Raw genomic sequence first — 13,471 nt, forward strand, 5'->3', positions numbered from 1 at the left:
GAGACGGCGTCGACAAGAGGCACGTGCCAGCCTGGGGCTGGGCAGGACTTTCCATGCAATGGTGGCTCTGGCCTGTAATAGGCATTGCTAGACAGGTGAGAGTCTCTGCCCCGTGTTCACGACGACTGCTCCCGGATGGGGCCCCGGCGGTATAGAAGACAAGCTGCTGAGTTGAATGAAGAGGAGGCAAGGACTGGACCAGCCAGTGGAGAGGAAGCATATCGAGATGGGGTGCCTTGGGGGTCTGGAAAACAACCCTGGGCAGGCTGGAAGCCAAGACAGGCAGTGGTTGGAGAAACTGGGAACCAGTAAGGTGGGGGAGTAAAAAGACAGAGCTGAGATGCGGGCAAAGAACTGGGACTGGCTGGACAAAGACTGGGAAAAGGAGCCTAGGGTGGCAGGGCTGACAGACTGGAGGGGTAGCTTGGGAGGGGAGTGAGCGGAGGTCAAAAGGGAGAGACAGACAGGACGAGGACCTGAGGAAGGCAGATATGGGATCTATTTGGGCAAAGAGACTGAGGACATGGAGCTGGTGCCTAGAAACTAGGAATCGCTAGACAAGGAAAAGCTTTGGGACTAGGAGAGGCCCAAGGACTGAAGAGACGAGAAGGAGCTGGAATAAAGGCTGGGATGGGGAAGAGACAGGACAGAAGGGGTCAACCTTGGGAAGTGGGCAGAAGGCCTCAAGATCCCCATACCTATTCTTCCTCTGCTGTCAAACAACTGGTGAAATCTGGCTCTTACCTTCCAGTCATGCTAGCCCATGGAAATGACAACCTGCTACTGCTGTTACTCCCCCAGCTCAAGCAGCAGAGGATCTCAGCATCCCCAGCCTGCTCGAAGACAGCACCAGGATGATGCCAGGCAATGTTTCTAGTTTGCTTTCTGGTTTGGTTTATTAAAAGGCTAGGAAGTTGCACAAAACCACCCGTAATTAAGTGTGCGTGTGGGGGGGGAATAAGGTTGTGAATTCAAGCATTCAAGTTAAGAAAGCAAAAGTTTCCCCATCAAACCTGAATTCAGTTCTCTTGGGTGCATTCATTACAGTTAAAGGACTTTAATCATCTGATTATATAGCACATTTTTCCACACAACTACCCTTGCCCAGAGCCCAGGAGGGACCTGCTCTGGGATGAATCAGAGCAGTATGTGAAGGAGACAGTAGAGCTGAAAGCAGGACCCCTGGTTCACTTGTTGCAGAAGCTGGAAGATGCGAGCATGACCTGGGGTGGCCCAAAGACCAGGGATGGCCACATGGCACAGACACCTGAACGATGTGCTTGCAAACTGGATTTTCCTTCTGCCTCAGTGTTCTCGCACTGTGCTAGGAAGTTGCTTAAACCAGGACCTTTCAGCTGTGTGGTGCTCCTTATCTGCAGGCCCACCTTGAGACCCCGGGGTCAACACAGCTAGCGAGAGCCATGCCTTGCACACAAAGTGCTGCAAAATGCCAAGCACTCTGAAAAAGTCAGAGTGTCCCGAACAAGGTACCCCATATTAGGCCCTCCTAACCCTAACCTCTGTGCTTGCAAAATGGCAACAGAGACCTTCATCTCACTGGGTTACTGTGGAAAATAAATGCATCAATATTTCTGAAAGTACATACAATCACAATGAATGTCACAGAAAGCCCCCGAGAAAATTCATTACCTTGTTTTCAAACCCGAGTTTGAGGAGTTCAAGGCACAGAAACACTCCTTGCTTAGCCATTACAGGTGGATGAGTTTTTCTGGGGTACACAAGAACCCAGCTTTGTCCAGGGAGACCTGCTCCTTTCCACACACCCTGTTATGCACCTCACTAGCCTTATTATATCTGGTCATCAGCAGAGAAGACAAATGCTGCCCAAAAAAAATCACATTAGAGAATTTGTCCACTGGTTCCTTCACAGTCTTTCAAGCATTTCCTGTAATACGTTTTTGTTTCTCTACCATCTTTTCTTCTAAGAGACATCCGCATAGTTAAGGCCATAACCTGATGTACTTTCGGGTGGTTAGAACTTGGAAAAAGGTCTGACGATTGAGGCCAAAATTTTCCATGCTTTTTTAATATGCGGCAAATGGAAGATGTGACCCACCGGCTCCGAGACAGGCCGTGCTGCAGTTTAGATATGGAACGGCGAGCAGCATGTGACAGCCATGGAGACCAGCTCTGTGAGTCAAGGGCTGTTTAAGTGTCTGCGTCCTGCCACTACCTCTCCGCTGGCCTCATCCTCTGACTGGCAGCATCGACTCTTACGTCTGATCACCTCCCTTCCAGGGACACAGGTGCACACAGGCTGCAAACAGCCATGGAGAGGAAAGAGATATGGACGTACTGCTGCTTCAACCATCCTAAGTGCCAACGGAGCTCAAAATAGCTCTTGCCCTAAATCAACCTCTGGTCATACCTCCTGCATGCAGAGTCAAGAGCCTCACCCCTCCCCTTCACCTTGGGGGAAACCCACAAGTCAACTTTTATCATTTAAACTATGTGACAAAAAGAAAATCTGCATAGTATCTCACTCCAGGACCTTTCCCTGCCCCCCGCACAAGGCTTTTATTTTTGTGAGGCATAGCACCATTGATCCTCACATGCCCACAGAGAACTATTGCTACAACCAGACCTATTTTTGCTGCCGTCGCTGATGGAGTACACAACGTTCAGGAATGGTAATTACTACAAGAAAAAGCAAAAGCAATCAAAGTTTGCTAGAAAGTGGGGAAAAAGGTAAAACAGAGGAGAAATCTATTCTTGCCAGTTTTTTTAAGCTGCTTCGATAAAAGAGCCTGCCCCCTCTATGAAGAAGTCCTTATGGAGGTATATTTTTGCAGAAGGATCTCAACCCATTTCGACATAACAAGTAAAAGGAAAAAGAAAACTGATGAGTGGCTGCTCTCGCCTTGACTGGTACAGCCGGCTCCAGCCATTCAAGCGAATCTCTGGCTGCCACAGCCCTTCCAATGTTTGCAAACACTCAAAATCCCTTGTGTTTGCCCTCTTTTGATTACCAGGATCATTGCTTCAAATGCTGCTGCGTTTGGAAAGAAAAGTGGGTCAGTTACAAAGAGCTTTCAATGGTGTTCCTGCTTAACCCCTGCCAACCCACGGCAAACCCTGCCACAACACTTGCTCAGAGGCTCGAGCACGTCAGATCTTTCCTGAACTGACATTAAACGTTTTAACTGCAGTGCTAATAAGAGTGGGAGCTTGTTCCTCCTAACAGTGAACAATTAGCCACATCCTCATGAGCCACAGCCAGAAGACACCTGATCTGTGCGACCCATGTCTCTGCTACAGTGATTTATTGATTCTCCCCCACCCTGCCATCATGAATTGCGTCCTTTCAGGTGAAGGAGAGTCACCCATTTACCATTCAGGAGGAAGCATTTACAGAACAACTGGTTTCATTTACAGCATATGTCCCTAACAGATCGATAACGCTGCGCTGAAGTTCACAGACATCTGGAGCAGGCATTTTGTCCAATTTTCTTTGCAAAAACTGAAGATGAGCACTAATTATTGCTCAATGTTTTTTGTGGAACAGGAGGGCCAGGAAGGGAAGCTCACAGCACAACCGATGGCTCACACTTCCAGCCCCCACCACAACCTGTCAATGCACGTTATCTTCTGTGTTTGAACAAAGAGCAGAGCTGCCAGTTCTGTGGGGCAAGGCCCACGTTTTGCCATCGCGCTTTCCGTTCCCAGCAGCACAGATGGGTTTGCTGTTGCGCTCGCACCAAGCTCTCCTTGGAGCAGTGTAGTTTCTAAATGGCTGTTTCAATGCTACAACAATAGCCAGCATTGAGGGACTGATAGGACAGCTCCCAAGAACTACACACAATTATGCAAAGCTCCAGAGCAACAAAAGCCTTCACAGAGGACTTGGAAAATGGATTTTCATATGACTGGCTACTCCGGCATGTTTGCCGATTCTGAACACTGCAAGCACAGTGTTTTCCCTATGTGACATTGGTTCTTTGTGACAGACCACCCTAAAACTCCTCAAAAGCCGGAAGAATAGCAAAGGATACTCTTGAGCTACATCTTTAGCTCATCAATATTGTGCTTAACTTGACTAGACAATTTGAAGTAACAGAAGTGAAGTTTTTTGATAAGTCAGGGTCAAACATCCAACTCATCCTAGAAATCCCTGAAGAGTTCAGGCGAGTTATGTTTATAGTTAGGGACCTACCTAAACTGCAGTTTCACAGATTTTGTGGGAACAGCAAAAAACATTGTTGCGTGCAATGGCCATGATTTCCCATGAAACCAACCCAAAAAAAGCAGTAGGGACAGACTGAGCAAAGGTTCCCCCCCAGTCAGCAGTGAGGGGCGGGCCACCACAAAATTGGCTCTGCGCCACCAAAAACCCACTGTCTCCCCACGACTGAGGTAGGTCCCCAATTCCGCTAACCTCCTAAATGAATCATTTCACTCACCAATTAAGTGCTGCCACCTCTGAAGTGAGGACATTTGTTCAAATGCTAACCCTACAGCTACAGAAAAAAGTTTAAATATGACACAGAGAAAACTATTAGCTAAATTTAAACTGCAGGGAGGAATTTAGCAGGACAAAGTTACCCCGGCTAGGAAACTAATCAAGTGATTAGGACTAACCTTCACTCAGGAAATCTCAGTCACCTGCAATTAAGAATGGCATATACTCTGGGTTCACACACATGGGCACATGCATGCACATGAACATGCACACTTTTCCCAGCTGTCAAAACTCCTTCGTTTTACCACTGTTCCAAATTCAAATTATTCCCAGGCAAAAAAAATAATAAACAGGCTATTAACTTTGAAAGAATGCGCCACTTCAGCCAAAACCTTCTGAGAAGTACAATCTAAGGTTTTCTCAAGAACTGGTTTGTGGCAGGTGGACCCTGCAGCATGCAACTCGTGTAGATGTACCCAAACCAGCTTGGACCTGGACAGTACCAGGCAAGCCACAGCAGTACAGACCTCAGCCTGGGCTGCAAAGGCCATTAAGAATCAGGGTTAAGATCTGGTAATTAGCTTAGAGCTCAATGCTACTGCAACCATACTGTTATGCCCATCTTTGCTAGCCATTATAAAGCTACCTGGGGTCATCTACATAAGCTATAGCCATACCCATTGCAGCACAGACAGATACCCCTAGAATACCCCGTGGACAACACTTCCAAAGAGACAACACTATGGATCTGCTCCAGAGGCAGGTCTTTGCAGTTATTAATGGAAAAGTTATCTTGCCTGAGCTGGTGTTGTGGATATCCCCAAGTTATGCTCAGGGGGAGGAGAGGCTTGGTATTGTACTGGTGGCTCTAGCCATTCACATGCTCATATTACAAAAAAGCCAAGTTGAACCTTAACTTTAAAGCTCTTCCCTGGCAACCACATGCCTCTCCAAGTGACTGCCTCCTATTTCCCATACTGGATTTCTCCTTCTCCATAGGACCCTCTCTCACATGGAATTTTTTGGAGGGACTGATGTATTCAACTTTGGTGGAGAGGAGAGGAGGTCTGAAAATAAGAGTGAAGGTTGGATCTATGGCAAGCCCGCACCCTTCCCTTTGGACACACAGCTTGGGATGTTTAAAATAAGAATAAGATTTTAAACTGGGTTTAGAAAAATTTCCCTCCACTCTTCTGGTACCATCACAGGATTTTTATCTAGTTCCAATCATTAGAATTTTATCCTTAAGTAGCCTGAGACTTAAATAAATTAAATGCAATTATGAGCTGAACTTTTCAGCCGCCTTCTCAGAAACCCTAATCCAGATTCATTTACAAGCAACAACCTTCCAGGTCAGTTACTTCTTTGGCTTACAGTCAACTTGCCCAAAATAATTTGTTCTGTGGAAAAGTTTTAATCCTGTGAACTGCATTTCAACTTTCTCACATTCTTCTAAATAATGTTTTATGTAACAGGGCGAGGAGGTGAAGGACTGGACTGGGCTACTAGTTATATTTGCCAGCAAGGAAGTGCTCTTAGAGAATAATACATCCATTAAAGTCCCCTTTGTTCTATGCTTGGTACCTTTGACGTAAGGTCCCGGTGGAAAATGCCTTTATAGTGAAGATAACTGACTCCCAGAGAAATGTCCCAGGCCAATTTCACCCTCACTGTCCAGGGCAGATGCTGGTTACTGTCTAAGAGCTGTTCCAGGTTACCACAGTTGATGTACTGAAAAGACAAAACAGAATTTGCCATTAATTACTTACATTAAGCTTGATGTTAACAGTTCAATTGAAAGATTTTGCTGTTGCTGTTTTCAGAAAAATTCTTTGCGTTTGGTATGACCTAGAAAAAGACTCATGTTAATTATTTTAAAATATACTGATACTAAAATTCTAATAGGCAGCCACCCCGTACTCCTCTCACAGCAGTTGGATATTATGGTGATGGGCTCTTCAGAAACGTCAGCTATGCAGCCACGAGCCCCAAAGTGTTTTGCAGAAGTTGGTGTCCTAAATACAACACAAAGTCAAAGCACAACAGATGCCTAAATACTGTGTGATGCATGGTACAGTAGCGTCGGGTGGTTGTTAGCTCCGTCCACAAATTCAGCGCCAACCAGATTAAATATGCTCCATGTACATAGCTAAGGCTGCACCTGACAGCTACTGAGTGTGCCTGGAATAGATCCTTTGCCAGAGAGGGGCTCTGTAAAGCAATGTGAAACGCCACTCCTCCATAATGTCTTCCCTTCCACCTCCTTGCACTTCCCCCTGACCAGGAGACTGAGTGAAGCTTGCTCAGCAGGGCACATGGCGGTGGGAAATTTAAACAGCTGCACCAGGATTCACAGTCCTCCCCATAAAAGGTATCGACTTGGCTCCCCTGCACTTTGCTGAGGAAGTCCCCGCGTACCTGGCACACAACGCCCTCTGCCTCCAGCATCGACCTTTCTCCTTCTACCATGATCTGGCCAAAGGTTCATATTTAAAAGTGTCAATATACTATCGTGGCCTGACCTTGCATCTATATTTTACTGCAAGGGGGAAGGGGGAACAGGGAAGTTTCTTCTCACTGCTCCAACCTAGATAAGACATCTGGAAAGAATTTTAAAAGTTGTACGTTTCATTTCCCAAAGCTAGAAAAGGCAATATCACGAAAGGGGGCTGGCGATTCTGGTCTAATATACATATTGATGTGTGCCAGTTTTAGGTTCTCTCACCTGGGCAAGGCACCATTTATATCTGGTATTATCAAGTCCAACACAGAATCCATGCTAGAAACAGCTTGCAAGTTCTTTAATTTGTTTCATTAAATTACATGAACAGAAAGTACACCTAAAATAAAGGTGGAAGTGCTTATGAGATTGGGATTAAATAGCATCCTGACAAACTCGAGATGTGTCCTGAAAATAGTGAGATGAAATTCAATAAAAGCAACAACAAAAAAGGGCAAAACGTAAAAAACCTCAGAAAGGAGAACAAATGCACAGATAAAGAACGGGAAATAGCTGTCTAAACAGCAATTTAGACCACAAAAGGATCTGGGGATGATAGTAGACCTCAAATTAAGTCAGTCAACAATGTGATGCTGTTTCAAATAAAAAGGCGAATCTGATGCTATGATTATCACATGCAAGACACAGGAGATAGTTATTGAGCTCTTCTTGGTATCAGTGAGGCCAGTAGGAATGCTGTCCAACTCAAAGTACCAAACATTAAGACAGTCCTAAACTAGAGAGCGTCTGAAGGAGTTCAAAAAGAACGACACAAAAGTTGAGAAAACATGACCTATAAGGAAAGGTTGAAGGAATTGGGTTTGTTTAGTCTAAAAAAGACTGAAAGAGAGGAGTGCCTGATAACACATAAATAGGCTATTAACAAGGAAAACAGTGATCACTTGTTTTCCAAGCCCACTTCCATAAAGAAAAGCCAAGAAAGAAAAATCAGCTTCATTTGTGGCAAAGATTGGTTATCGGGGAAAATTTTCTAGCTGTTAAGATGGCGAAATACTGGAAGAAGCTCCCTAAGGATGCTGGGGAATCTCCTTTGCTGAAGGTTTTTAAGAACAGGTCAAACAAACCTGTAAGGGGCCAGACTGGGTATACCTAGCCCTACTTTGGTAGGGAGCCTGAATTTACAAGTCCTCTTGAGATCTCTTCCGGTCCTACATTTTCTACAATGCGCACTTCTCCTTTACACTGGCCTCTTCCAAAGCAAAGAGGCAAAAAAGGCTTTAATATTGGACTATCAAAAAGGAATGAATGATCAAGAGCCGAGAAGAGAAAAGCCCAACTAAAATCTATTTTAAAAATTCACTCACCTATTGATCATTTGCATACACTAGTTTGATAGAAGATATTATAACCAAATACGTAGCACCCTGGCAGAGAGAGCAAACAGGTTTCCAACTGACACTTACTGGTTATTAAGAGAGGGTCCAACTGCCCCACTTCAAGATAAAGTCCAGCAGGTGTAAGCCCACTAACAAAAATGCAGCAGAGGAAAGCTAGCTTGCTCCAGCAGGAAACAGTCAGGGCAGCTGCACTGTATTCATAACCCAGCCACTGATTTAAAACAGGGAAATCAAACCCAAGTCTGCAGTGCATGGTGTACAGAAGCCACTAGGCCTCCTAGCAGGAACCTGCCATACTTGGCAAGTGCTACAAAAAAAATCTTAATAAATGCACTGAGCTGCTGGAGACGGAAGTCCTGTTTCTGGGGTCCAATCTCTCCTGCACTCCCAGGCACAGCGGGACCCTTCCCAACCAAGTTGTCCATGCTGTGTTATACACCATGCTGTGTCACACACCGTGCTTTCTAGCCCTACACTTTAGCCCACAGGCAGAGGATTTTCATAGCTTTGCCTTGTGGCCCAGCAGGCCTGGTTTGCGGTTCCTCATGCAAATGATGCTGGTTGAAGCAGCTGCAGTGCATGTCATTGCTATAAGCAGTCAGGCCAGCCTGAAGCCTCCTTTCCCCGAACCCTCCAACAATGCCATTGTGCTCAGTTGTGTTTATTTGCTGCTCTGCCCTAAACACAGAGAATGAGAAGGAGGGTGGCCTATTTGCTACTGCAAGAGGAAAAAAAGAAAGCTTTGTTCCCAATACTTGCTGTTTACCCTGCTGCCACCACGAATGAGCTCTGCGCGATAAGAATATGCTGAAGGAGGGAAAGTCGTTCTTGCTCCAGGAACACTGGACTTCATTATGCCCCCGAAACATTGTGGTGCCAGAGATCTCAGACAGAAAGTGCGTACAGCTGCAGCACGGTCCTAGTCTCAAAGCAACGCTGCAGGCATTAAAACAGGTGTTGCACACATGTACTTGCATGCGGGGGAAGAGATTAGATCAGGCTGCAAGCGTGAACACGAAGGATGCTGTTGGAAAAGTTTCGTGGAGACTTGAAAAAATGGAGCGATATTGGCACCTTGTCACAATGGACTCATAAGTCGTGTGTCATCACATGGCAGGGCCACAGCGGCTGACTGACTGCATCACAAACAAGCTCAGAAGAACAGCAGATGAGTGATTAATTTAATCTGGTTGCTAGATATTAAAAGCAATTGCTATGGGTTTCATTTACTTTTTGCCTCGATGACTCAACAGAACAACGTTATCTTTGGCATAGCACAGATGTTGGCACCGCAGCAAAGGTAGAAGTATTCCCTTCCTACACCTTTATCCATGCTGAAATCTACCCAGGCTCCTGGTGCCAAAGCAGAAGTTCAGCTTGCTGGTTCGACAGGAACAAATCTGTATTGTGCCTCTTCCTAGAGGAGGGGTGAGTTTCCTGAAAAAGAAATCAAACTGCCTCACAGGTCAAACAAGTCAGGGCATTCTCTTGCTTGGTCCTGAACCAGGCCTCCATCATAGCTTCATCCACAATGACAGACAGACATGGGACTCCTTTTCTGCGCTGCAACCAGAGAGAATATTCAAGTGACCTTGGGAGTGAGCTAGCCTGCAGGCCAGCTACAGCAGCGCTGTCAGCCCCACACTGTCAAAAACAAAAATAATGATCAAGTTAGCCCTCAAAATCCCATAGTACGGGCTTAAGTGTTGCATTTCCTTTGCCATCCGGCTTTTAGCTTAAGCTTCAGGCTGTCAAGGATTTCCTCTGTGCTTAAGAGGTAGACCCTTTTTTAAAAAAGTAAGTGTGAAGCATCTCAACCACATGACTCCAGCAACAGGGGGATTTTTTTTTTTAAAAGACATTCCAAGTATCACTGAATTTGAGATAAAAGACCACACAGTGCTACAGAACACCAGTGGCTTCTCACTCGGTCTCAGTCTCAACATAAATAAGCCTGTTGTGCAAAAGAAAGCAAAAGTAACACAAATCACCCCAATGAAACCCACTCAAAAGGCACAGATCCCTAAAGTCTGCCACAATGGGAACAGCGCAGCTCGTGGCAACACTGTCCTTGGTGGCTCTGTCCAACGCCTTCACACAACTCTAATGCAAGGACCAAGCTCAGGGGCTCAGTGGGTGCATCTACATGTGCACTGACCCGCTTTAGTTAATGCACATTAAATCTGGTATCTCCACTGTGAGGAGCTAGGAAAACACACATTAACCTGTCTTAATACACATTAACTAAAGAGCACAGTTTAAGTGACACTTAATGTGCATTAGCCTATTTTAACGTGCATTAGCTAAATAGCACAATTTTTTTAGTGATGCTTTAATAAGCATTAAAACAGGCAAATGTGCATTAAAGTGCATGTGTAGATGCACCCTTTGTGATCAGAGCCATGCATTTCAATTCAATTGCCTTTAGCAAGGCTACCACTGACACTAATCTGCTACTAACCACCTGTGCTATGACCTCATATAACATCTCATTTGTAATACTCAGGTACTGGGCAAGTGCAGCATAAGAAAAACGTCACAAGCTAAGCAGGACAATTTGAACAGGCTCCCCTCACCACCACAAAGTTTGGTCACACAAACATCAGCGCACAAAGCATGTGTACGAAGTGGCTAGAGGAATCGTGCGTTGAGAGGACCTGGAACATGATGAGCAGAGTGAGAAACAGCAAGTGGGAGAGCTCTGGAGAGCCAAAAAAGAAACAGCGAGGTGGGGAGAGAGCAAGGGATGAATGAACTACAGCAAGAAGCTGAATGAAGAGCCTGGGCAGGGAGCGAGGAGGGGAAAGGGACTAGATTACGACAGAACGCAATCCATCAAAGACTAGCGCAAGGAGACAGCAAGCCAAGACATGGCCAGGGATTGTGGTTTGGAACAGTGGAGCTAACGGGTGGACTTGGATAAGCAATTATAATAACGTCACCATGTTACAAGAGCATGGAGCAGAGTTTTGGCAGTGTCAGAGGCAAGAAGCTCGCAGACCATTGTTTCTAAGCCTGGAAGAACACAGATAATTCCTGCATTCAATAGTGAAGGGAAAAATCAGCTCTTCCCATACACTCAACTTGCTGAGTATTCTCAACAACAACAAAAAAGGCTTTAGAAGCAGCCTGTATTAAGGAGAACAGAGCTCAGTGTTTATTTCTCCTGCTGTAAGAAGCCAGTTATTCTCTGCAGTTTACTAGGCTGCTGGCTGCAGGACAACCAGATGACTGCAGCCAGCCCACGTACCCCTCTGCCACCTCCGACATAATTAGCTCCTGTGGGAGGACTGGAAATTTCCCAGTTTTTATAACTGCGTTTATCAACTTCGTGCACGCAGGCTTGTTATACCAAGACACTGTTTTAGCATCAGCTCAGATATCAGATCCCACAGGCTGGCATGCAGTGGCTCGATTACGAGATTACATTTATCAGTTTTCAAACTGATCCCAAAGCTCTGCTTATTCATCAAGAGATACACAATTTAAAACAAAATACGTTAGTCAACCAGCAGGCCTAAATATCTTGGGATAGTGACTTGGCCTCCTTCATGCCTGAACTGCCCAACACTCTGCAGGCAGTGGACACCTGAGAACGAGCCTCTGCTGGAAAGCACAAGTTTGAGATTTGGATTTGGGCTGGGTATTGAGGGCACAATGCAGAAGCCGGGAGAAGTCCTGCAAGGGAACCAGACAGGATAAGGGATTGGGGCAAAGAAGTACCTCTCACAAGAACGATGCTCAAAAGACCCTGCATGAGAAACCAGAAGGACCCAAGCAATTTGCAAACAGAAGTATGGAGCAGAGCACTGCTGGAGAAGGAGCCTGGACTTTTCCTAGAAGAGATAAGGCCAAGAAGGGTTGCCTTTCATTCCTGCAAGTTTCCAGTTTCTAGGTAACTAAAAACGAAAGAGAAACATGCAATTTAATACCAATCTGATTACAAACACTTACTGATCTACAATGTTCTAAAAAATACAAGTGAAGAAGAAAAGTAGCTCAGTCCCCAAGTAACCTTTCAGAGGATTAAGAGTTAATTACCTACCTACCCCATTGTACTCTGAGAAGATATGGCTTTTTATATAGACAATGGCTCAAATTGCCTCTTGCAACTCAGCTGTGGCCCTGGGCACGTCACAAATTGTCTTTCCCTTCTATAAAAGGTCCCTTCCAGCCCTAATGTCTACCAAACCTATGAAAAGAAGAAGGGTGTGAGGGGATGCTTCTACTTCAAAGGGTCAAGTACTGTGCTGCTCTGGAAAGCGCTGTGTAATGACAACGTTTGTCACCATTCAGGTTTAAAGATACTGGGAGCAAAAACAGGTTATTTGAATAAGAGAAGGCAAGTGTCTATCCCACCCTCCAAATTCTGCCTGCCCAGCAGCTCCTCTGCATAAGACTTTTTCCACGTCCATTCTTCCAACTAAAAAGTATTTGTTCATCTAGTGGCTGTGCAGCTGGAGAGAACATACTCTACAGCAAGTTTCAGCTGCTGGGGTACAGCAACCACAAGGCACTGCTGCAATCTGGGTTTCTGAAGAAAGGTTTGGGGAGGTTACTTCAGATTCACATTCATGCTTGAAATAGTCCAGGAAATAAGTTTAATTTTGCTGGAACCGGAAAACCCTCCCAGTATATTTGTGCAAACTGACCTTGATAACCATTTTCCTGCAATTATAGTAATGCAGACCCAGAAAGCAAGAGAGACCCAGCCAAGAAAAGCAGAGTTTGTAATCTGTATGCACCACCTATGAACAGCGAGGCATGGCCCAGATTTAGGCACAATGAAAAGAAAAGCTTTAGATTATAGCAAGCTAGCAGTGGACTAGTCACTGAATTTGCATAGAGGAGGGAAAGCACCTTGCTGCTGTCAAAGGCAACAGAAACAGCATCTCCATGTAAACACGGTGGTTCCAGAGCAGGAGAGGACCGTACCTGCACCCAGACTGAGCTCCTGGTAAACTGCTGTTTTTGAGCTCTGACTGTGCTAGCACTGAAAAAGGAAGTGCAGTTATAGCCAATAACTACCTCCGTGATCTGTGGCTATATTGCCTTCCCACATCCACACTGCTGCCAGCCTAAATATGTTTTTACATCTAGGCTCCACAGAAGCTCTAGAAACTGAGACCCATGGATTCAATTCCTGCATGACTTCATCCAAGTGACTTAACTGATCTGTCTCCATTTACCCAT

The 13,471-nt window shown here is 45.4% G+C and overlaps 1 protein-coding gene across 4 annotated transcripts in view; it reads right to left on the bottom strand.

Annotated features, from left to right (window-relative positions):
* The window catches only part of TESK2 (testis associated actin remodelling kinase 2), a 119,181-nt gene that overhangs the window by 23,621 nt on the left and 82,089 nt on the right, over positions 1-13,471 (bottom strand). For all 4 annotated transcript variants that reach the window (XM_090049031.1, XM_090049029.1, XM_090049030.1 and 1 more), the window contains one exon: positions 6,005-6,151. In XM_090049031.1, the coding sequence (XP_089905157.1) occupies positions 6,005-6,151 (147 nt within the window). The remainder of the gene's footprint in view (positions 1-6,004; positions 6,152-13,471) is intronic.

The sequence above is a fragment of the Crocodylus siamensis genome, chromosome 5 (assembly GCF_052110815.1).
Source record: "Crocodylus siamensis isolate JL-2025a chromosome 5, ASM5211081v1, whole genome shotgun sequence".
Taxonomy (NCBI): Eukaryota; Metazoa; Chordata; order Crocodylia; family Crocodylidae; genus Crocodylus; species Crocodylus siamensis.